This window comes from Pituophis catenifer, unplaced genomic scaffold (genome assembly GCF_029215685.1).
Source record: "Pituophis catenifer annectens isolate HBS135680 unplaced genomic scaffold, rPitCat1.0.hap2 SCAF_1, whole genome shotgun sequence".
Taxonomy (NCBI): domain Eukaryota; kingdom Metazoa; phylum Chordata; class Lepidosauria; order Squamata; family Colubridae; genus Pituophis; species Pituophis catenifer.
In genome coordinates, this window is record NW_027256881.1 from 67,373,260 (window position 1) to 67,399,588 (window position 26,329).

Consider the following 26,329-nt stretch of genomic DNA (forward strand, 5'->3'; position numbering starts at 1 on the left):
TAAAAATAAGAGCCTGATGCCAAAAATAATAATGCACACTGGATGCATTAATGCATTACGGCCCCCTTCTGAATATAAAATTTAATTCTTGTTGTGATGCCTCCATAAACATGTTGCAATATTTAAATGTTCCTTATCTCAGCTGTAATGAATTACTGTACTTTCTTATTAGGAGTGGTATTGGCTCTATATGCATAAAGCTCAATGCAGCTATGCTTTGGATTATGAACTGTTTCCATACTACTGCATACTAAAAGTTTCCTAATTACTATCTATGACTTGAAGACTGTTCTGTGTACACATGAGGATTCTTCATCCCATCCATCACAAATCTCCCACGCATATTCCCAAGCAAACAGTGTTTATTTTATTGATGGAAGAACTGTGAGCAACAGCTCATCTTTAAGCACATCTAATAGTGACAGGCTGAAATATGGCAATTCTGTGATACCTTGGTACTCAACTGCTTTGAAACTCATCAATTTGGTACTCAACACATTTTGAAAAGAAAATTTTGTCCTGGTATTCATTGTTTATTTGGTACTCAACAGACTAGCTACAACTTGTCCATGTCAGCTGCCTTGTGATTCACTACATTATTCCTTATGGGAAAAATTTGTTCGGTACTTATTGTTTTTTTTACACACATTGTGCCTCCTGGAATCAGTTAATGATGATGTATCACTGTACCATTATAATGCCCTTTTTTTACTAGAAAAAAGTAGCCCCTGTTTATATTTATTTATTTAGTTCAATTTATATACCGCCTTTCTCCGGAGACTCAGGGCGGCTCCGGAGAAAGCAATATCACACTGAATTGCTGGGAAAGGCTAGTATCATATACCAAATTCATTAGTTACAACTGAGTTTGGAGTTTTAGTTTTGACATCAAGAATCTTAACATGCCACTCTTTTCCCATCTGCATTTTTTTGAACCTCCAGGGAAACATCTAAAATGTAGTGGATCAACCTTTTCCTCATTGTATCATCATGGTGAATTATGGCTGGGATGGAGAAGTCTCTCCAAAAAGTGGTGACCCATTTCATCACTTTTTCAGTACTGCTTTTGTTAGACATTCTTCCTTTGGAGCATTTAAAAAAAATTTAAAAAAATTACAAGCCAGTATCTTGATCATTTATACAGCATCAATATTCGTAAATGTGATATGGAAATGTTAAAAATGATTAAACAAAAGTCCCTCTCATTGTACATTGCCTCTGGTCTTTCACCATTTAACCAAGTTGCTCATTAGAGCATAAGAATCTGGACTCTACAGTACTAGTCAAAGATATAGCAGAAAATCTTTACAAACTTCATTATTTCTATGACTGTAACAGGAGTGATTGATTATCAGATTGCAGACTTCTTTACAAGGCAAATGGTCAGGGAATCTTTTTTCTTAAAAAAAGATATTCAATATAATTCCTATGCATTATTCACATGGTTATGCGGTTATGTGTGTGTGTCTGTATGTGTGTTTGTGTGCAATATATATTGGGTATATGCATATTTATTTATTTATTTATTTATTTATTTATTTATTTATTTATTTATTTATGTATTTATGGTCATGTAGTGTATATTGGAATGGTGACCCTTTGAGCACTGTAGGCAACAAAATTTCATTTTAATGTATACCGATTAGTGTACATTCAAAGTGACAATAACGTTTGTTCTGCTGTGCTCTGCTCTGCTCTATTCCATTCCATTCAGAGGTGGGCGGCACATGAATTAACAACCGGTTCACCCCAACACCGAAAATGTGAGCTTGTGCGCACTCTAGCTTTGCTCGCACGCATGACTTCCACGCATGCGCGTGGCCTTCTGGACATGTGCTTTGCTCACACGCGCTTGCACGCATGCACGCAGCTTTAAAAACACAGCTGAATAGGACGGCATAGTGCCAGGGTGGGTGGGCAGGGGCGGGCGTGGGTGAGTGGGCCCACCCACAGCTCACAATTACCGGTTCGCCCAAACCTGTCTGAATTGGCTGAATCCCACTCTTGATTCCATTCCATTCCATTCCATTCCATTTCATTCTTGACGAGCAGGTGGCAAGTCCAGCCAGGGACCTTTGTACAGGTTTGTGTGTCAGGTTCTGCCCAACACTGGACCGGGAGACCTTGCTCATCGTCACTTATGTGTTATGCTATTTCCTGGTTCAATGACTGTAATATACTGTACATAGAACCATTTTTAAAGAAAATTCAGAAATTACAACTGGTCCAGAATGCAGCAGCATGTACAGCTTTGCCCATAATTGGTGTAGGAGCTGCACTGGCTCCCAGTTTCTTTCTGGGTGCAGTTGAGGGGCCTGGTTATTACTCTTAAAGACCTGCATGGCACAGACCTTTCCCTGAAGATAGCTGCCTATTCTACCAGGCTGGATAGAGCAGCCGTGCTCCAGATCTCTCCCTTAGATGTTGTCAACGAGTAAGATGGGGCTTCTGGTCTGTGGAATACCTTCCCCCCCCCAGGATCAAGGAAACCCCCACTCTTCTAGCCTTCCAGAAGAACTGAAAGAGCTAGCTTTTCCCTCAGTCAATGGTATCCTGTAAGGGTGGAGCCAAACATCTGCAATTATGTTTTGGTTGGGGAGTGTTGTTTGGTGTACTATGATTTTTTTTTCTTTTTTGTATATTGGCTTTACTGTTCTGTTGTGTTTTCTCACTGTTTGGGAGTCACCAGAGCTTTGATGTTTAAGATGGGTAGCTATACATGTTTTTAAATTTAATTAATTGCATTTGATTAATTACATCAAATTCTCTTTACAGGTAGTCGTTGACTTACAATCATACATTTAGTGACCATTTGAAATTACAACGGCGCTGAAAAAAGTGACTTATATGACCATTTTTACTCTTACGACCATTGCAGTATCTCCATGGTCATGTGATCAAGATTCGTTGGCTCATAGTTATGATGGTTGCAATGTCCCAGAGTCACATGATCACCTTTTGCGACCTTCGGACAACCAACGTCAATGAGGAAGTCAGATTCACTTAACAACTGTGTTACTAATTTAACAAGTGCAATGATTCACTTAACAACTGTGGCAATGGGGCAATAAAATGGGGCAAAACTCACTTGACAATTGTCTTCCTTAGGAACAGAAACTTTGAACCCAGTTGTGGTTGTAAGTCAAGGACTACCTTCACTGTACATCAGCATCATATTCCCGCACACATTCATATTTTTATCAGAACTCAATTACATTTTCAATAAACCTGTTTTGTAAAAAAAACCCCACATGTCCTTTTAGAGACCTTTCAGGATATTCTGCTCCAAGTTTTAAAAATATGCTTTAAAATAATACAATAAAATGCTTACTACTGCAAAAGAAAACAAATCCTGCCAGACATCGAAACCACAGCCCCTAATGTTTAACCACAACTACTGCCTGCCTATTTAATCACTGTTTGCAAAACACAATTCAGTAGCCATCATTTTATTGTTTGCAGAAGTTTGTGTTTCTAAATTTCATGTTAAATAAACTTAAAATGTTACAGACACATTTATTTGAATGTACAGTGTGCCTATCATTAATAAAATTGTAAAAAATGCACCTTTCTTAACTAGTAAATCATTTAATGCTATGTATATATTAAAAAAGTCTATACAGCAAAAGTGAGTTCTATACAGATCTATTTGAAAGCTGAGCAACTGATCTAACAGTGTCAGTTGTGTACTTAACGGAAGTACAGATGCTCCTAATAGTTGGAATTCCTACTTAATTCTATTTTTAAAAACAGAAATACTGTATTCCAATTCCTATTTCCAGCTGTTCTACATTGATATATTTTCAATGCTAAGATGTAAATAAGCATCTTTATAATTTAGAATTCCTAGAAAGAAATACTAGTCTCACAGTCCCAAAAATTAATGAATTCCATGAATATTCATTTAATGACATGCTTACCGCCTTGATAAAGCCACATGCTATATTTGGCCAAGAATGCTACTTTGCCATGTGTATTATTACACTGCCAGATGTTAACTCAATACACAAGATAAATTTTGCTGTGTTTCTAACATTTAGGTGCAAATTATCTATGAATGGGCTCAGGTCAGTTAAAAGATTCTTAGATGGAAGGTCATCTGCCTGATCCCTTGAACAGTCATTAGCAGTCACGAGATATTCTAGGTCTGAGTAGAAGAAGAAAATTAAAAGGGAAATAGTATTTCAAAAGAAGAATATAACTGTTCAAGCAATCTATCAACATGCTTGATGATTATGTGCCATCAAGTCAGTGTTGATTCTTAAAAATCTCATTGATTTTCTCCAGCAAGATCTATCCTCAGCTTGGTCCTTCGGCTCTTTTATCTATTGGTATAGTGTTACCTCAGGTTTCTCCACTAATAGTAATTATATCAGTCTTATATGCAAAGTGCTTTTGACCAACAAATGTCTAAAAATAGTAAAATCAAGTAAAAATTGAGAATTCTTAGCTGTCTACACATTATCACCTTATATTCTAGTTACTAACTAAATCCTGAGTAAGACTAAATATATTAAATAATAAGCATGGATAGCAAAGATTTATAGATTCACACACCATTTCTTTCTAATATTTGGCACTCAAACTGTTAAAACCAATATCAAGTAAAATATAAATATTTCATCAATAATTTTCAACAATTAAAAGCAGGAAAAACTGTGAAATTATTATTATTAGTTTTCAATATTTATTCAATTGGCCATATTATGAGAACCCTCAATAAATTCTCAGTTTATCCATCAGTACCCTAAGCCTGATCAGAGCCAAGAACCAATAAAAAAGAGATTCATCTCCCTCACCTATATTTTGCTATTATACATCTAATATCTACATCATATCTTCTCTCTATTATGCCTTGTACATTTGATTTTTAATTTTAACATTTACTTTCCATTTCTAACAAAATACATATATTTAATATAGCACTGTTCAAAACTATTTGTTTCCACTGAATGTATCTCCCTCTTCCTTCAGACTGCTGCACGAAGCAGTCATGAGATACTCACAGATCTCCTACTCATGCTTGCTGTCTTCCAATAGACTTAGCCAAAGTTTTCTAATTCCCCCTAAAGAAAAGTGCAACTTAATACTCACTTGTTTATTCTTTGTCTTGGTGATGGTATCCGAAATAGGTTTCTTCCTCTCTTTAACAGCTGTTTTAGAAAACAGTTCTTCAAATTCATGATAATCTATTGAAGGCTCTTCAATTTTTTCCCACACAAGTGAAGCACTAGAATCTCTAAAGTTAAGCAAAAGACCTATGTAGGACAACATCAGACTGAATAGTCACAAAATGGTGGAATGAAGATAGATGAATTATCAGTTTCATTGCTAAATTCATTTTTCCAATTGAAAATGGACTACAAAAATATTGAAACTTTCTGATTCATAAAAGAAATATTCTGCCAATTTCCTGCACAACATATAAATAGTACTTTTCAGTAGGATCTATATTTATACTAGAATAATAGATATACATGCAATAATTTATATATTATCAGATCCATACTGAAGCTGCTTACCATGATTATTACAATAGTTGAGAAAAATAATAATATGTGGAATAGTAAACCAAAAATATAATTGAGGGGAACAAAAAAAAAACATTCTCAGAAAATATAGCATGAACTTTACATAAAGCATTGTCTGATAATGATAACTATTAAGACTTCCTATAATTTTCAATAAGCACCATCAACTAGTGCATAGCTCACAGATTATCTCCGAAAGAAATTCATATTGAGTAACAAGGATTTTTTTTCTCCCAATTTCTTGAGATTTTCCTAGCACATACCTTTATCCTTGATCCCATTTAAGAGAAAATTGATATAGGAGAGCTTGTCAATGGTTTATAAAAATGGGGAAAGGGAATTGTGCACATAGTAGTAGATTAAGAAAGGTCAGAAAGAAAGGGGAATCCAGATTAGTTCTCACTTCAGTTTCCAGTTTCTCCAAATACTGTATATATATATATTCTGAATATATTCTGAAAATTAATCCATCATACATGACCATATACAGAAACATCCATGCCCTGTAATAGCTTTATCCACCCACATTAGGAGCTACAATGTCCTTTTCACAGCCATTCATCCTCATCTTCAGACCTTTTCTCTTTTTACTTGATAAGCCTAGAACTTATTTTTAATGTGAAAGTAAAGAACATGTATAAATTAAGAACTGGGTGATTTGTCTGAAAATATGCTTGGTTCTCTACATTGCACAAGATATATTGATTTGAGGGCACAAATTCCACTTAGATAATGGATGGGAGATTTACATTTCAGAAATGCCAAAAATCAATAAGACACTCAAACAAATAGAAGGTACAAGGTTCTATCATGTATGACCCTCATCTGAAACGTCCCTTCTCAAGTAGCCTCGCTGAAGTTGCTCTCCATCCCTATAGAACAAATCTGTGAATTTTTATTATTCACAAGTATAACACAGAAAAAGCATTTTCTGCCAAATGCCACAATGAAGCAAAGTTTGGTATTATGAAGGTTTCGATATGCAAAGTTTGGCATTATGAAGGCCTATAACACAGATCTGTTCCTTAAGCTATAAAGAGCCTATAAAAAAGTAATAATCTTCTGAGCATGTGTAAATCATTCTTTCCTTAAAACCACTTGGTCTTCTTCGTGAGAAGAGTGAAATTCCAGCTTATTCAATATATGTCATTTCTTATTTGAAGGTAAAGGCACTGCCTCTGAAACTGAGCACCAATTATAAAACATATAAACAAACCCATCCTTGTTCACTCATACTAACTTCTAGCAATTCCAAACCATTTCTGCTTCTCTACTGTGTGCATAAGTTCTCCTCCCCATATCAGTCTTCAAACTTGCTACCAGAGGGAACTTTTGGATATTTTCAGACAAATGGTGGTAATAAGGGTTTTTGTTTTTTTTTTGCAGGTGGGAGGGAAGTTGTCCAGATTGTTCATGGAACAAGTCTGTTATTGGTTCATTTCCAACCACCATCTGGACATATGTTTAGGTCTGCTAAAATTTAGCCATGCGCACATAAACCTCAGTTCACAATAGGTTATCTTCATATGACTGCAAAAAGAGGTAAGGGAAAAAATATAACGAAGGAAACTAGTACTGAGGCATGATGGGTATGAACTGGTCCTTGAGAAAAACCAATATACAAGTGGGGGAAATCCAAATATACCCATATTATTACATTTGATTAAGAAAGAATAATAATACATATTGCTGCATTGGAAAGATAAGTATATCCTGCCAAGAACTATGTGGTAAGGCTATACCACATGGTAGTATTTACCTTTTAAAATATTTAGGATATTATTTCTTCCTAACATTGTTTCACAAAGGTTTAAAAACTAATACAGTGGAAAAGCATTTTAAGCTACAGTTCTGAATTTATAACGCCACAGAAGGAACAATGTACAGACAAATGGCTTACTGTATTTACAGTTCTAGAGAAATTGATGTTACATTTCAAAAGCTTCAGACCAACGTTTTTAACATATTGTTACCTTTTATTATGAAGCTGGATTCTTGTCCAATAAAGAGGCTTCATGGGTCGAGAAGGTTCTATTGCATGCTTTCTGCTACTTTTTTCCTGGTTAATTCCCATGACAAATAAACCGGTTGGCAAGGGAAGAGGAAGAAACCCAGATACTTGTGGAAGACTAGGAGCTGGAGGTGGTGGCATGCCTATTCCAGGCAGAGGAGGAGCTCCCGCCCCAGGCAAAGGGGGTGGAGGAGGCAGCACTGTCAGTCCTTGCAGAGGGGGAGGAGGGGGAGGTCCCTCCATACCTGGCCAAGGGGGTGGCGGAGGAGGGGGTGGCACTCCCATGCCTGGCAAAGGGGGAGGAGGTGGTGGTGGAGGAGGCACTCCCATGCCTGGCAATGGAGGTGGGGGTGGAGGGGGCGGCACTCCCATACCTGGCAATGGGGGTGGTGGAGGAGGGGGTGGCACTCCCATACCTGGCCAAGGGGGTGGTGGAGGAGGGGGCGGCACTCCCATGCCTGGCAAAGGGGGAGGAGGTGGTGGTGGAGGAGGCACTCCCAAGCCTGGCAATGGGGGTGGGGGTGGAGGAGGTGGCACTCCCATGCCTGGCAGTGGGGGGTGGCGGCGGAGGGGGTGGCACTCCCATGCCTGGCCAAGGGGGGTGGCGGCGGAGGGGGTGGCACTATCCCTGGCAAAAGGGAACTAACTGGTCCTGGCAAAGGTGGAGGAGGTGGAATTCCAGTTACAGGAAAAGGTGGTAGAGATGAGATCTCGGAAGGTAGTCCAGCAGTAGGCAAAGGTGGCATAGAAGAGATGCTTGCAGGAGATAAAGAAGGGGTAGATGGTATCATGTCCATCCCTGTCAGACATGATGGGGAAGAAGTCCTTTTGGTGGGGATTGATGGAGCAGAGGTTGGTACTATGTCAGATGAGGACCTTAAATATCCTGAGGCAGAGAGGGATGAGGGAGGTGACACTGGTGAAGTTAAAAATGGGCCACCTGCCCCAGGCAGGGAAATTCCAGTGTCAGTAGATAGAGGAGCAGAAATGATGGGAGTAGATAAAGATGAGGAATGCTCATTCCATGTTACAGTCTCCATACTTGGAGGAAGATGGGGAGCTGATGGCACAGATTCCTCTTGAAATAAACATGAAGTTTGTGGCATTGTCAATTGTTCCTGGAAAGCATCCAGCTGTACTGATATCCGTTTTGGTGACAGAACTAAAGCTATTTCAGAGCAAAAGGTGGGTTGTGGCTCAAGTGTTGGCAACGGCTGAGTTGGCCCTTGACCGGGATCCCCTTTGAGGTGGGGAGGTGCTTGTGGCAGTGTACTGTCTGAAGGCATTATGTGTGTTAAACAATCATCTGTTGGAGATGTCTGCACAGATGTTGCAGTTATAGTTTTAACTAGAGCACACAATTCATGTTCTTGAAAAGCTCTGTTAGGTAGTCCTTCATGAGTTGGCTGTTCGGTCTCATTCCACACGCTTCTGCTTGAAACCAATACCTCTGTTGTTGGAAACTGTTTCTCTAGCTCTGCAATTTTTGTTTTTAAATCCTGTATGGTTTGCTCCAGCCGCTGAATTTCATTTGCCCGCATTTCTGATTTCATTGTAACATTTTCCTAGGAAACAAGAAAGAAGAGTCAACATGCAGGAAGAAAATAAGACATCTGCATAAGACCTTTGCCTAATACATACTAAAACTAACCATATAAAGATAATATTGTATTATCTTTGAATATTTTAATTATTATTATTATTATTATTATTATTATTTATTAAATTTTTATACCGCCCCCTCTCCCGAAGGACTCGGGGCGGTGAACAGCCAAAATTAAAAACACACAATACAAATATTAAAATGCATTAAAACAGAATTAAATTATCTTAGGCTTCACCAATTTAAAACCCCGTTACCCATAAAATTCACCAATTAAAAATTTTTAACCCAGCCCGGCTTGCTGAAATAAAAACGTCTTCAGGGCCCGGCGGAAGGTCCGGAGATCCGGGATTAGTCGTATCCCTGGGGGCAGCTCATTCCAGAGGGCGGGTGCCCCCACAGAGAAGGCTCTTCCCCGGGGGGTCGCCAGCCGACATTGCCTGACAGACGGCACCCTGAGGAGACCCTCTCTGTGGGAGCGTGTTGGCCGGTGGGAGGTTATAATGCATTATGAAAGCCTGAATACTATTAAATACTCAGAATGGGTTATATTTCACACTTTTATTTTAAAGATTAAGTCGTATGCAACATATAACATATAGTATAGATATATTATAGATATTATAATATAGGTTTATCTATACTTAAGTATTTCAGAATTTTGAATTTAACTTTGTTGTTCCACAATTTCTGTGCATGTGCATGTTTTATCGTGTTCTTTCAGATTTTTTTAATTCTTTCCAATCCAATTAAATGTTGAAAAGAAATTACCTGAAGGGGTATCCATCCTATTCTTTTAGCACTCCAAAACTAAATGGAAGGGAATTTAGGTGGAAAAGAATAATTTCAAAAATAAGCAAGGTTTGGCCAAGGGTTGCAATTTATATATATATATATATATATATATATATATATATATATGTATGTATGTATGTATGTATGTATGTATGTATGTATGTATGTATATATATATAATTATCTATTACATCCCTATGGAAGAAACAGTTGAGAAGCAGCTTAGAATATTGTTGACTGCTCTTTTCTTCACCCCTCTGTCTTCCTGATCATATGACTTTGAACGGAGATGATGTTAAGGAATTTCATAATAGCAATAGCAATAGCAATAGGACTTAGACTTACAGTATATACCACTTTACAGTGCTTTACAGCCCTCTCTAAGCAGTTTACAGAGTCAGCATATTGCCCCCAACAATCTGGGTCCTCATTTTACCCACCTTGGAAGGATGGAAGGCTGAGTCAACCTTGAGCCTGGTGGGATTTGAACTGCTAAATTTCAGGCAGCCAGCAGTCAGCAGAAGTAGCCTGCAGTACTGCACTCTAACCACTGCGCCACTGCGCTCAATTCCATAAGCTCTTTGGAAGCTGCTTTTCCTAGTTTACGTTTCAATGTATGTACTTTTTAAAGTTTCATTTTGCAAGAATAAGGACTAATAGCTTATGCTATTAGTCCTTAAAACAGTTTAATTGGGAATGTATTTAATTTGAAGAAAGAAAAACCACATCCATCCCAAATTAAGTCACAATATCAGAACAACAGATGTAATGCAATTTTCTTTGGTGTTTGGCTGCAACTGATTTCACCAAGTTTAGTAGGTAGATTCAATGCACAAACAATAACTATCAAATTTGGGAAGAGTATAAATGAAAAGACCTGCATTGCTCCTCCATAAAGGCATAGCAGATTTTGGCTGATTAACATCGCTGCATTAGCTATTTGGGATTAATCCCAAGGAGCAAATAACAGGCTACAGGAATAAACCTATGTTTACCACTGGAGCCACTTTGATTTGGGATGTCTGAAAAAGCCAAAATAATAATAATAAGGAAAAAAAAAAGAGCCACTAAAGCTCTAAACAATACAATGGAAAGAGACGAAAGGATAAGTTAGTTTGTTTCTATTACATTTTGTGCCAGTTTTTTCATTCATTACATTTCCAATTAAAATCATGGATGTTTTTTCTGTTGTTTGCTTATTTGAGGAAGAAATACAGACATTGATGGTCACTTTGTTTTAAAGACACACAAAAGAAGAAAGAAATATGAAAAAAACATCAGCTAAGTATAAAGTTGATTGGTGTAATATGAAAGATTCAGAAAAATCAAACCCATTATGTAACATCTACAAACAGAAATTTCAGGAGCACTGTAGCGAACACTGTTTATTGTAGCATGCATTTCAGAGATACTGTAGCTATAGCAATTGCACTTCGATTTCTATACCACCTCATAGTGCTTTACAGCACTCTCTGGGCAGTTTACAATGTCAGTTTATTGCTCCCAACAATCTGGGTCCTCATTTTATTGACCTTGGAAGGCTGGAAAACCGAGTCAACCTTACGCCCCATCAAAATAGAACTCCAAGCTGGGAAAGAGTTTGCCTGCAATATTGCATTCTAACCACTATACCACCAGGGCACCTGGTAAGATACTAGTTAACTGCACTGATTTTTTTACTAGCAAAACCCATGTGAAAGTAGCTGATCACAACTTATTCACATCTTCCTTTGATCACATAAGGTTTCTTGTTGTACTTTATAAACAGCAAATTTCATGGTGATCTATTCACTAATATTAAGAGATTGATAAAAAAGCAGGAGTAAAATGCTCCCAGATTGGACCGGATTATCCCGATCCAGTAGCGATTTTTCCCTGTGGTTTGGCGATCTGGTAATGATCGTTGCCCTGGTGTTTTTTACCTTCTGTACATGCAGAGGTGTGCATGCGCGTGTGATGTGTAAAGGAGTATATGGTTTCATGCCTTCCCCCCACATTTGACTCATTACAATTTGCTTATCGGAAGGACCGCTGTATAGATGATGCACTTTCCTGCATGCTTCATCTTAGCTTGGTGCACCTGGAGAAGAATAATCACATGTGAATGCTGTTCATTGAGTTTAGTTTGGCATTCAACATAATCATTACTCAGCATTTGGTGAACAAACTGGGCCTATTAGGTTTTAATACTTCTTTATGTAATTGGATACTGGATTTCCTTATTGATAGGCCCCAGTTTGTGCAAGTTGGAAGAAAAGTTTCCAACTCCATCTCCTTGGATACGGGTTCCCCACAGGGCTAAAGGAGGGGAAACGGGGGTGACTGGCAAAGGGAGGGCGGGGATAGATAGGTGGAAATTCCAAAAACTTTCCTACCTTTTCCTGTGGGTGTGGCTAGGTGGGAGGGGTCATGTGACTGAGAGGGCGTGGGCATGAGTGACATCAAATTGGCCATGTCCACTCCGTCACATGGCCCTCCCGAACCAGTTTGAAACCCACCATTGGTGCAGATAACTAACAATCTGAATTGGTCTCTCCACATGTCGTTCTTAGTGAGGTGTGCAAACTAGCATCTGTATTTTCTGTGTTGGATGAGGAGAGTACATTTTTCTCCTTCTGTCCTGGCCACTTTTTACAGAGGCACAATTGCGAGCATTTTAACAAACTGCATCACTGTTGGTTTGGTGGCAGCAGTGCTTCAGATAGAAAGTCCATACAGAGAGTGGTGAGGACAGCAAAGAAGATTATTGGAAGCTTGCTTCTTATTATTCAGGATACTGTTTATAAGCACTATGTGTTTAGAGCTCAAAGCATTGTTAGAGATCCCACACACCCACTTTACGTCTGTTTCTGTTGCTGCCCTCTGGGAGGAGGTTTCAAAGTATTTCTAGCAGGACTACCAGATTCTGTAACAGCTTTGTGCCCTATGCCATCTATCTGTAAACTCACAAGATTTGTTTTTTTCGCCATGTACATGTATACATCCAAACTAGACTATATTATTTCTCTGTGTCATATACTATATGTGGGTATATGCATAATTATGTATGTATGTATGTATGTATGTATGTATTTTATCATGTTTATGTAGTGTATATTGGAAGTGGCAACCCTTTGAGAGCTGTATGTAACAAAATCTCATTTTAATGTATGCTGATTAGTGTACATTCAAAGTGACAATAAAGGTATTCTAAAACTAAGAATAGTGGCAGATATGGCTGGATCTTTTACTCAGAGCAAGTACCTCTTCCATACCAGGGTTTGAAGGAACACCTGTAAAAGTTTCATCAACACTACCCATAGTTGGATAGCAGTGAACTTCAGAAAACAACAACAACAACACAGACACACACAGACACACACACACACACACACACACACACATAGTGTTAATCATAGAATCACAGGGCTGGAAGGGACTTTGGAGTCTTCTAGTTCAACTTCCTGCCCAAGGAAGGAGTCCTTATCCCATCCCAGACAAATGGTTGTCCACACTTTTCTTGAAGACCTCCAGCATATTATACAGTAAGCATATTATGCAGTATCCACTTGTTAAACCAAACAACATTACTATTCTGCTTCTGCTTCTCCCAGTGTCTGTCTATCTTTTCCTTTTGTTCAACTTTGCCCCCACTTCTTCATCTCAATTTGACAGAAGTTGGGCTTGACACCACATCATGTCTTGCTCTGCAGACGTACATGATTACTCTTCTGGAATTCATAACCACAAAATTATAAGCAAATCACAGACTTATGGGAATTCATTTCACAAACAAGGATGCTTTCAAAGACAAGAATGTTTATAGGCTGACAGTTTCGATTTAACGTAAAAAATGAGATAAACAATCAACATTAATGAAGGAATTTTTTTAATTATACACTCAAAGAAAAAAATGTTTAATGTGCCCCCTCCTTACTTACATCATCGTTTCTGAAAGGGTTGGGGTGGGGGAGAATGATAACGAAAAAAGAACAGCAAAATGGCAGAGGAGTTACACAACTAGATGACTGGAATACAAAGGTTGCTTATCCTTTGTTTGTATACTTAAAAAAAATGACCAACATAAACCTGCCAAGAATGGTGTATGATCCATTGATATGGAGACATAAGGACAGTCAGTCTCTGCAATATTAATGTCACTGGAACGTGCCAGAAACAGAAAAGTTATGTGCTTTCATTTACTGTGGTTTTTAATGCTTGTTTGTCTTATATCCTCCCAAAGCCACACAAACCCTTAAGAAGAGCTGAAGTTGGATCTTTGCTTGTCTGGAGAAGTAGAGACAAAATCAGGCTAGCAGGAGACCTATACAAACCCAAAAGGCACTGTATAGACAGAAAGACTCCTTCACAAGGCATTGTCTTTTTTTTTTTGCAGAGAATTTGTCTCCCAGTTTGATGTGCCAAACCAGAAACCCAGAAATGTCCATGTAGGCAAAAATATGGATATTAAATTAAGGCAGAGTAACACTATATTTATAGCATGGTTAAGTACATGATAGAAATGGCTGTCTATTAAAACAATTAAGGGAGGCCATTGCACACATCTGCTAATAATCAAGTTCTATTGAAGTTCCTTGGTTCACACAATTGCACTCAATCTTTTAATTGATTCATCAGGATAGCAAGCCAAGTATGGAAACATCAGTTCAGTCTGAACACGTATCATACTGAGATAAATATTAAATTTAAAATATGCTTATAAAAGTTTAGTAAAAAAATTGGGGGGAGGGCCCAACAGGTTGGAAAATACTTTTAGTCCCAAATCTTTTCCAAGGCGTCATTTTCTCAGAGAGAACATCTTGCCTCTTTTAATTTTTCTGAATCTATCCATCCACTGAGGAGATGAAAGAACTGCTTCAAGAAAAACAAGTCAGTGACCTTCTTCATACAAATTGGCTTGCCTCAGAGATAACGTTTAGAATGTCACTAAAAAGAATAATTCAGTTTATACTATCTAAAAATCTCATTTGTGGAAAGATAGAATTTTTCCTTTGAGTTCAGCCAAAGAGGAAAACACTGGATTGGCTATATCCTTTAATTTTATAACATCCATACAAACCAATTCCAACATGAAGAAACTGTTATTAAACAATAAGACACAAAAAAGATGGCATTTCTGATTGAAGACAGTTTCTTTTGTCTGTTTAAAATTAAAGTTGATTTTTAAGTCTCTTTTGCAGATATCAAAGTCTTTGGGAATCTTAAAGAACTTCTAAAGTTTAACAACAATAATTTTCAATATCCACTTATACTGTATAATCAAAAAAGTTAAACTAAGTTATTTCTCTTTGGAAAAGCAGATTATTTTGATTTAGGTAATCCAATAGCTTTTTAGTTTGTTTTATATAAGACACCACAAATCTGTCACATATGCAAAAAAGTGAAAGTTTTCATTCAGGTACGCATTAAGATTAAAAATGCATTTACTGCAAAGATTTACAAACAGCAAAATATTGGACAGAATACCTGTAAATAAATCTAGTTTTGCAGAACAAATTAATGGTATTTTGGTGTATAGTTCAATGAAATCTAGAATTTGTTTGTAAAGGTGAGATGAAAGAGATTAACAATTTCCCTCTAAGTATGGTACTCAAGAATTCTATGCCATCCTTACTATGCCATACACTAGACTGTGTATCACTAACTATATACTATGTACAATTAACTCATATAACCACAGATGTATTACATGAAAGCATGGAACCACAACCCTTTTGCACAACTGCAGATTGTGTTTTAATGATAATAAAGATGGACAAAGTATAAAAATCAAGCTCTAAAATAAATAAATAAAAAGGAATTCATAGCTGCCATTTAGAGTCAAACAGAGGTGCGTTTTGAATCTAAGCAAGCACTGAACACAGTTGGTAAAGTCAAATATTGCTGCAAAACTACCTTCTAAACTGGTTTGGCCACAATGGTACAACTAGGCACTACCCTAAATAGAAGATAAATAGACTGAACAGTAAAGTTTATTTATTAATACTCTCCAGGTTGGGGATGTAATGATATATATTTTCTTTCTAAAATAGAAATGATAATTCCATGTCTGAATTTATCAGGTCCTAGATCAGGGGTGTCAAACTCATGGTCCGCGGCCCAGATGCGTCACATGCTGGCTCTGTCCCCGCCCAGTTTAGCAAAGGGGAAAAAAAGTCCCGATATGTCACGTGACGACACCGTGACGACATGAGTTTGTCACCCCTGTCCTAGATTGAGTCCTTCCTGACATTTTGCCTGACATTTTGTCTCACAATCCCTTACTATAGCTGGACAACTAATGAAGGAAGGAAGTTACAGGTGAGATCATCTGGAAATATGCAATTTGGGACGAATTGTTATAAATTGTCAGCGCTGTTCTAATAATCAGAGTCCCTTTTTTTCAGGTAGAGTAGTAATGTCAACCTTTTCTTCACCACAAACCCGCTTTAAATACCTTTTGGGGCCATGGCCATGGCCCACCAAGACTTAACTGAAGATTTAAATCATAACATTTCTTCAAGCCTCTACGGAACCCCTGTGATGACATCGTGGCCTCCCAGATTCTGCAAACCACTGGTTGAAAACCCCTGAGGTACAACATTTGACCCTGCTTCTCATATTTTTTTCTCTTGATATGTTATTGAAAAAAAGAAACAAATAATCCAGTGATATTTATCTATTAAACCAATTTATATAGTTGCACATCTCACCAAAAATTGACTCTTGGCAGTGTACAACAGAACTAAAAACATTTTTTTATTTTTTTTTTAAATTTGATTTATATGCTGCCCTTCTCTGGAGACTCAAGGCAGCTTACAGTGCATTAAGCAATAGCCTTCATACTTTTGTATATTTATACAAAGTCATCTTATTGCCCCCACAAACTGGGTCCTCAATTTATTTATTTATTTATTTTTTACCTACCTTAGAAAGGATGGAAGGCTGAGTCAACCTTGAGCCTGGCGAGATTCGATCTTACTTTAATTGCAGACAGCTGGTGTTAAATTACAGTGCTTCTGTCTGTTGAGCTAAACCAGGCTCCTTAATTAGTTAATAAATAATAAATTTTAATAAATTTATTATTTATTTAATAATTAAGTTAATAAATAAATTAAAAAGTAGAAAAAATATAACTACATTCTACATACATCTTAGAATGATTACCTAATAAAAGACCGAGGAAGTCTGAAATATGAAATGAATACACAAAATCTCTTAGTTGGCAAATCATTACTTCAAATCATCATCATCTAAACTGATGTCATTTCCTCTTAATTGTTTGTCAGGAAACTGATATCCTAACACTAACCCTTAGAATGATTGTTCTTCCTTCAAAATATTTAATATCTGATCCATTGAATAAAATAAACGTATTAAATGGAGTTGAGAATGATTCTCCCTTCTCCAATTCATAGTTATTAAATTATAATTTTACTGGGAGTGCTGCTAAGCAAGGAAGTTTCCGCTCTCATTGATTCTTCAGACTAAGTTTTGAATCTGAGGAAGCATATTTTAAGTAGCAGTTGCTGTGGTGCAACACCATAGAGATTAATATGCTTTGCCAGAACTGAAGAAGCTTCTTGGATGAGAAGAGAAATGTTTTCAAGGAAAACCCAAGAAAGTCCTGTTGCCTTATGAAAACATCTTTGGAATATTCTCATACTTGTTCATGCTGTAAGAATTTTTAATTTATTTATTAATCATTTTTCTAAGGCCTATGTGACTCTGAGTAGCATACAACAAAGATGTACCAATAATGTTACAACATTATACTATTATTCAGGAGCAATAAAGGAGAATGTCTGTCCATGTGTTGTGAAATTAAAGAGTTTTCATTGGTAATTTCACAACATATGGACAGACTTAACCATAGTTTCAACTGGGAAACTGTGACCATCCTAGACTAAGCCAAGACTAAAAATGCTAGGGAATTTCTAGAAGCTTGCGACTCTGACAAATTAGCCATTAGTAGACACAGACATAAACAATATCAACATACTGTGCAAAAGGTACAATCAACAAGCCAAAAAGGAAACAACAAGACCAAAACACCTCCCCACTAGCAATTAACACTCAGACGAGCATAGATTAACTCTAAGATAAACATGAGACAGACAATCAAGAAGTAAACAATATTCCAATCAAGGAACTGCCAAACAAGTTAATAGTAAACAACCCAACCAAAGAACCTCCAAAACTATTCCCACTGTCACTGACATAGAAAGATACTAGAACAGTGTTTCTCAACCTTGGAAGCTTGAAGATGGGTGGACTTCAACTCCCAGAATCCCCCAGCCAGTAGCGCTGGCTGGGGGATTCTGGGAGTTGAAGTCCACCCATCTTCAAGCTACCAAGGTTGAGAAACACTGTTCTAGAAGATAAACTGAGAGCAAAACTCACTCCTTACTAGCACTGATGGTGTTACATAGTTTGGTTAATGAAACATTTGCAAGAAAACAACCAAGCTCAGAAAGCACCAAGAATCCATCATTGTTAAGTAGCTTGTAAATATTTTTAAAGGCAGATGATGATTTATATAAAGTGAGATAACAATTTATATCTTTCTATATTGAAAAGTAGTTGAGGAACAAAGAAACAAGATAACCCGTTCTTTTTATAATGTAAGGTCAGGGATTGAAGACTTCCAAGGTCTCTTCCAGCTCTGGAAGCTTCTATTAGTCTATTCTGTTAATTCTTACGCAGCAAAGGTAATACAAAGCTACTCTCCTCTCATTCTTTTGGTTGTGATGAACTCTTCTTCAGAACAAATCCTTAACCTGGATTAGGAATTTTGCAACTTTGTTGTAACTTAAGTTCTAGACCTTAACACATGAAGGCTGAAATCAAGATTCATCATAAAAATTGAAAACTCTACCCCATGGTAATTTTAACACAACCATGATGGTAAGTTACAATGATCACTTCTTTTGTGTCCCCTTTTTTTCATGGTGAACTTTTACAAATGTAAAACATCGCAATAAGCCAGAAGGCATTACTGGGGGTAAAAATGTTTATTTTTAATCTCTTAATAGTTTTCCCAGTTGCAATGTATGGCTGTGAAAGTTGGATCATAAGAAAGGCTGAGCACCAAAGAATTGAGGCCTTTGAACTATGATGCTGGAGAAGATTCCTGCAAGTTCCTTGGACTGCAAGTCAATCAAATTGGTCAGTCCTAGAGGAGATCAACCCTGACTGCTCTTTAGAAGGCCAGATCCTGAAGATGAAACTCAAATACTTTGGCCACTTAATGAGAAAGAAGGACTCACTGGAGAAGAGCCTAATGCTGGGAAAGATTGAGGGCAAAAGAAGAAGAGGACGACAGAGAATGAGATGGCTGGATGGAGTCACTGAAGCAGTAGGCATGAACTTAAATGGACTCGAGGATGGTAGAGGACAGGAAGGCCTGGAGGAAAGTTGGGTCGGACATGACTTCGCAACTAACAACAACAATCTCTTTAATGGAAACATAATTATCATTTGTGATAATCTTCAGTGTATCTTGTTGGCCAGTGAGTCACATAGGTTGTTTGATTAAATTTATTTTTATTTATTTATTTTATTATTCATATTTCTATGCCGCCCACTCTCCGAGGACTCTGGGTGGCTTACAACAAAGACAGTATACTAAATAGTATATTGCCCCCAACAATCTAGGTCCTCATTTTACCCACCTCAGAAAGATGGAAGGCTGAGTCAACCTTGAGCCGGTGAGATTTGATCCGCTGATCTGCTGAACTAGCAGTCAGCTGAAGTAGCTGCAGTACAGCACTCTAACCACTGCGCCACCTCGGCTCTTATTGGCAGTAAGCCTGATTTAGCAGGACCCTTCTTGTGTTTTTACATGGTTTTGTACAACTAAATGATAGATTCAGTACACTGGAAGGGCTAGAGCAGGGGTGTCAAACTCACATCATGTCGTCGTCACGTGATATATTGGGAAATTTTCTCCCTTTGCTAAACAAGGGGTGAGCATGGCCAGCACATGACACATCTGGCCTGCGGGCCCTGAGTTTGACACCCCTGGGCTAGAGGCATATAGAATTGCTGAAGTATCTTACAACTTCTTTAAGTTGCACTGCAAATAGTTCAGAACTGCCTAACTCTGCAGAATTTCATGATAGTAGCATTTTCTGAAAGACTGAAGCTCTTCACTTGCCAAGTCTTTCTACCCATTGATAGATTTATTTATATCTCAACAACACTTTAATGTTGAGCTTAAGACTGCCAAAACGTTTGTCCATTTCCAGAGAGATTTACCAGTGTCTCTGGGAAAGGAAATTATTACTACTATTATTTCCATCATGAAGACTTAATAAAGAAATATTAGGAACATATGTCTCTTGTAATAAATGATTGTGATGTATCCATGATTTACAGTACAGTATATTTTTCTTTAGCTAATATTTAATATTACCCATTTGTTATTTACTTTTCTTAATGATCTCCTCCCTTTTCAACTTTCATATATCATCTCCTTTGTCTTACTTATCAGCTCATCAAAATCTCACACTGAATTATTCTGCTATATTCTGCCTAATTTAAGCACTATACTGTTCATTCATGTTTATTGATTAGACAATTATACTTTTCAAAATATAAAATGTAAAAGAAATGCAAATATGTGTTTGTATTATATCCAAATCAAATCAAAGCTATATCCATATCCATAATTATATAAATTGGATTCAGCAGGGGGAAAGTCAACCCCAGTTTGAGTAAAAAGCATTGTTTTCTTTTTAAACTGAATTTTATAGTAAGTAGAAAGGATGTATTATTATTTCTTCTCCTTCAAGTCAACTGAAATCAAAGTTGACAATTCTGATTTCTATAAAGCAGAAATCAAAGAGCGATCCTAACAGCATTTTGATTTCAAACTAAGAAGTGAAGTAAAACTCTAAATTGGACAGATTAATGAGGGTGATTGTTACTTTTAAAGCCCTTTGCGACTCAGTATCTGGGTATCTTTGAAACTTAACATACTCCCTATTGAACCTATCTGTCCAATAAGAGAAAAGAAGAATGGGCTCTCTTCAGATTCTCTCTTTGGGAAATTGCCATCTACAACTGTATTTTCAATTGGGGCCTCATTTCTCAAATGAAGCTCTTCTGTCTGGAATAACATTCCCTCCAACACCTGCATGATCCAATCTCTGCTAGGTTTTAAGGTAGTTGCATCCTGACTGTTCCAACAAATCATGTGGATGGATATGTTATGAGATTGTTTCCTCTTGCAATGGTGAAACATTTGTTATTGATGAATTTTATTGTTTTGTGGCTAATAGATGAATTATTACGCTCCATTTTAACATTGTGGATGAAGACAGGATATGTAACCCACTCACAGTAAGCAGTATTGGATCAGCATATAAACTTGATAAATAAAGGAAATAAATAAAGGAAACGGTTATTATTATGACTTCTTGTCCAAACAGGAGAGACAGTGTGCTGTGACAATTAAAGTGGTGGAGTATAAACAGGGGAACCCAGGTTCAAGTCTCCATCTGACCATACAGCTCAGTGAATGATTTAGAGCCACTCATTTTTTTATCTTGGCCTAGCCTAACTCAGGTTTGTTGTTATATGAATTAAATAAGCAGGGATTGCCTAAAAAAATCTGGAGGTAAGATGAATTACATATGTTATAATGAATTTGTTCATGTTAACCATGTTAGCAGCTACAAAATAATGATTAGAAATATTTAAAAGGAAAACCACACAGCATCTCATTCTGCACCCATGCGAAATATAGAAAGAACTGCAACATGGCCCCCATCAGTTTTGCATTAACCCAAAATTCACTTCTTACATGTCAGTCCCTGGAAAAGCATATTTCATGGAACAAGCTATTTTAAGAACTGTTAAAACACAACAGACCAAAAGAAAGCAAATGTACAGATATCTAATAAGGCCCAGATACATCTATTAGAAACCCAGCAGTCATTTTCAGAGAGACAATTTACTGTTGTTATTTACTGCCCCTAATCTTGTTAGGGACACGATGGCTCAGTGGTTAAGATGCTGAGCTTGTCAATCAAAAGGTTGGCAGTTCAGCAGTTTGAATCCCTAGTGCCACGTAACGGGGTGAGCTCCCGTTACTTGTCCCAGCTTTTGCCAACCTAGCAGTTTGAAAGTATGTAAAAAAAATGCAAGTAGAAAAATAGGGACCACCTTTGGTGGGAAAGTAACAGCATTCCATGTGCCTTTAGTGTTTAGTCATGCCAGCCACATGACCACGGAGATGTCTTCGGATAGCGCTGGCTCTTCGGCTTTGAAACAGAGATGAGCACCACCCCCTAGAGTTGGGAACGACTAGTACATATGTGCGAGGGGAACCTTTACCTTTACTTTTAATCTTGTTATGATTGAGATGATTTAGGGCAAGATAGTTCCTTAAAAAAACCCTCTTCCAAACAGAAAAGGTTTTCTTGAGTCTTGAAAATTTTTTGTATCTATAAGTTTCTTCAAAGTCTCCAATTGACTTTATAGCAAATCACCCTTGGACAACTGAATTCTAACAATTTAGAATTCCTCTTGAAAATGCAATGTACCAGTTTTTATAGTAGAAAACTATTATTATAAGAAAGATTGTAATTATTGTACAATTTTTTTTCCTCAAGGACATATTTTAAAATATTTCTATCCAGTCAATATATTTTAAGGTATTTCAGGATACTGAATTGATAATAAATGTATTTATAGCTCTTTACAAAGAAAGACGTCTTCCTATATTTGAAAACTTTTTAGGAAATTTTCACTGAAAACACAAATACGTTGGCACAAAAGAGGAGGGCTATTCCAATGAAATTATAGCTCTTCAAGTAATTACACTGAATAGGGATCTGATTTACAACCCTGATTTATATTACTATGTCAAAATACATTCTTTCATACTTTACATAATTTGTAAAATATTGCCACTGCAGTTACAATACAGAAAATATTTCCCTTAAAATAATGATTTTTAAATTAGACAAATCTTATGGAATAAATTAATTTTTATTTTGTTACTCTGTAAACACTGAGTATATTAACTATTGAATCTTTTTTTTTAATGCTCAATATATGAAATTAAAACCAACTTCTACATCTCAAACTTGGAATAGCATACAGAGTTAAGCATTACTTTTTAGATTTGGAATGTATGGTAAAATTCCCCACATGACTGAGTTTTATTACAATATTTGGACTCTGTTTACTTGTAGCACTAGTAAACCTAGGAAGATCCTTATATTCACATAATCTGTATTTAATGTGAAGTTATAAGGAGTGCTTTTCCTATATCAAACTGTTTACTTGTTGAGTTCTTCATCACAGTGTTCCAATATTCTCTAGAAAATTTTATTTAATTAAAAAAAAAGAGAGAGAAAGAGAACATTTTTGGTGGTTCCATCAATGTCAAATTGCTTTCCCTCAATTGCTTTGTGTAAGACGGCCAAAACCTTCCTTATTTTAAAAGGGTTTGGGATTATAAGTGTCTGGTCTCCATTTTGATGCAATTTTTTTAAAAAAATATTTTTTATTGAACAGTTTTTTTAAAACAAAAAATGAAATTTTTACAATTTTCTTCTTTCCAACATTTCTGCATCATTTCTTATATATCCATTTCCCCTTTTTTCTATTTACTATCTATACATGTGATTCTAATATTTATTTATACATATGAAAATATCAATATACTAAATTACAATCATGCATTCTGTGTCCATTCCATTTCTACATATTTGTTACTACATTCAAACTCCTGTATCTTCCTCATTTAATCTTTTCTTGCCCTTTATACCTCTCCTCTAACCATTTATGGGATACCATTTATCCCATACCATGTGATCCTGTTTCCTCCTTATCTTGTATTTCTTTTGTGAGTTTATCCTGCACACTCTAAAACTTTTCTTATCCAGTTTTCTTCTGTTGGTATATTATTATTTTTCTAATTCTGTGTATATATTATTCTCGCTGCTGTTGTGATATGTATAATTAAATATTGTATTGTTTTTTCGTAATTCCCTGAAAATATTTCTAATAAAAAAAGTATTCCTGGTTTCATCTCTACCCACTGTTTGGTTATCTCTTCTAAATTTATTCTTATTCTATTCTAATATTATTTTACTTTGGGGCATGTCCACCACATGTGGTAATATGTTCCTGAATTTTGTTAAAAATTGATGCAATTTTTAAGTGCAGTATTTTTATTACAATTTGTATGTTTATTAAAACAGTGTCCTTTTCTTTTAAAATTCTATGACAAGTTGATTATATTTACTATTGTCTATAATAAATTAGGTAATTATTTTAGCATAAGGAAATATTAAATCACCATTATTTTAAATACAGTTAAGTAAATAAATCAGGGTGTATTATGGGGACAAAGTCCTCTCAGGTCTTATTCCATGGAGGGCAATAAATATATGTGGGACTTCACAGCTATAAGACTTCAAGAAAAGCTGACCAGTTGTGATGACATAATGGAGGCACCACTGCAGCAATTCAGACAACCACTAATATCTGCCTCAAATAAATAAATATCCCCACTAAAAATAACAAGTTTGACAGGAGGAAAACACTTGGCGGGATCTGCAAGACTTATTTTGAGATGTACAACTGCCACCTAGTGCCTAAGTAGAGATCTTACAGAAACTCCGTATTAAATATATTCTGCTAAATTTCTTGTTTTGCCTTGGTTTTAGGTTGGTCTCATGAATTTTAAGAAGATTGACCTCACAAAATAAATAGGACGAAACATCTGCAGAAATTATTTCTAAATTATAGCTCCAAATACTAGATTTAAATACTAAATTTACACAATGTGCATCAAATTAAAGATTAAAACATTTTGGTAGTGTTATATCAAGGAAGCTTTCTTTTTTTTTAAAAATAATCTTTATTTACATTTATCATTAAAAAAGAAGACAACACACCAGATAAATGACAAACAGAACAACAAAACAAATAACATACATGCCTATAAGTAGTACCTTAATAACTTAATATTCAGTACAATGTATCTATGTTACATTCCGGGGGAGGCAGAACAACCTAATTTACATTTGTAAATCAATTAGCTCTATCCGACCTCACTTTACTTGTATAATATAAATTTTTCAATAAATACAACTCCTAATCTGGTTTGGGTTATAGTTTTCTCTTTGATAGCCAAATATATAGTTTTTCCCAAGATAAACATGTTTGTGTTTGATCTCTACCTTTCAGTTTTTTAGTTTATCTTTTCAGTTTTCAAGGAAGCTTTCTAATAAGGCTGGTGATTCTTAGGGCTGCACAGTACTTCAGAAGGAAGGCAAAAAAAAAAAAGGTACTTAGAAACATGCAGAGGTGCAAATTTAATACCTGCCCACAACTTCTTAAAGCAATTGCACAGTATTGGGTAAAGTGACACACTTTAAAAATTGGCAACCAGCTGCCAGTTTTGGGCCTTGCATGCTCAAGGCAACTTTTTACCTTTGAATCTGAAACATAGCACAACCATCATGATTATCATGGAATACCACAAGGCTTCATTAAGATACCTGATCCTTCCTCCTCTTCCTCATGAAGTCTATTTGAAGCCTGCTGGCCTGGCAGTTTTATTTATAGTTGTCAATTCTGGCTTCTTGTTTTTTTTTTTTTCATTGCCCACGGCTTATCTACTGCCTTTTACCTATCTCATTCTTTATTTGGAAATTAGTGCCTGGCTTTATGTTATCTTCTGTCTCTGCCTAATAACTCTAACCATATTCCTGAGTTGTCCCAAAGGTGCTTTTTCAAGAGGCAACTGGACTTTCTGCTTTTTCTTTGAAGACGTTTCGTTTCTCATCCAAGAAGCTTTTTCAGCTTCTTGGATAAGAAGCGAAACATCATGAAAAAGCACCTTTGGGATAACCATGACCTGGATGACTGAGAATCTCCATAGACATTCCTGAGTTGCACAATGATTAACATAATAGAAAGGCCATTCTTCCTGAAAGAATCAGTCTCTTGGAAGGGAGACTTTCATGAAGAAATCCAAATTAAAGTATTCTTGAAAGATGGTTGGCTAATTTCTTCCTGAACATATTCACTAAAAGGAGACCACTACCTGTCTGGGAAATTAATTGCAATGCTTTTTTTGATAGGAGTTTTCTAACATCTAGTTAGAACCAGGGGTGAAATGTAAAATTTGTTACTACCGGTTCTGTGGGCGTGGCTTGGTGTGTGGGGGGGTAATGTGACTGGGTGGGCATGGCCAACTTTTTTTTTAACTTTTCAAAGCATTTTTTCTACAACCTCTTGAAGAGGTTGCAAAAAAATGCTTTGAAAAGCCTCTCTGATGATCAGGCAACTCAGCTGGGATTGTCAGAGACTTTTCAAAGCATTTTTTTTTACCACCTTTTCGGCCGAAGAGGTTGCAGAAAAAAATGCTTTGAAAAGCCTCTG

General features: G+C 36.5%; 1 protein-coding gene across 1 annotated transcript in view; it reads right to left on the reverse strand.

The window, feature by feature from the left end:
• Positions 1-26,329, reverse strand: part of FMN2 (formin 2) — a 202,838-nt gene that overhangs the window by 125,297 nt on the left and 51,212 nt on the right. The window contains 4 exon segments of the mRNA XM_070950697.1: positions 5,095-5,239; positions 7,505-8,100; positions 8,102-8,143; positions 8,145-9,107. Coding sequence (XP_070806798.1) covers positions 5,095-5,239; positions 7,505-8,100; positions 8,102-8,143; positions 8,145-9,107 — 1,746 coding nt within the window.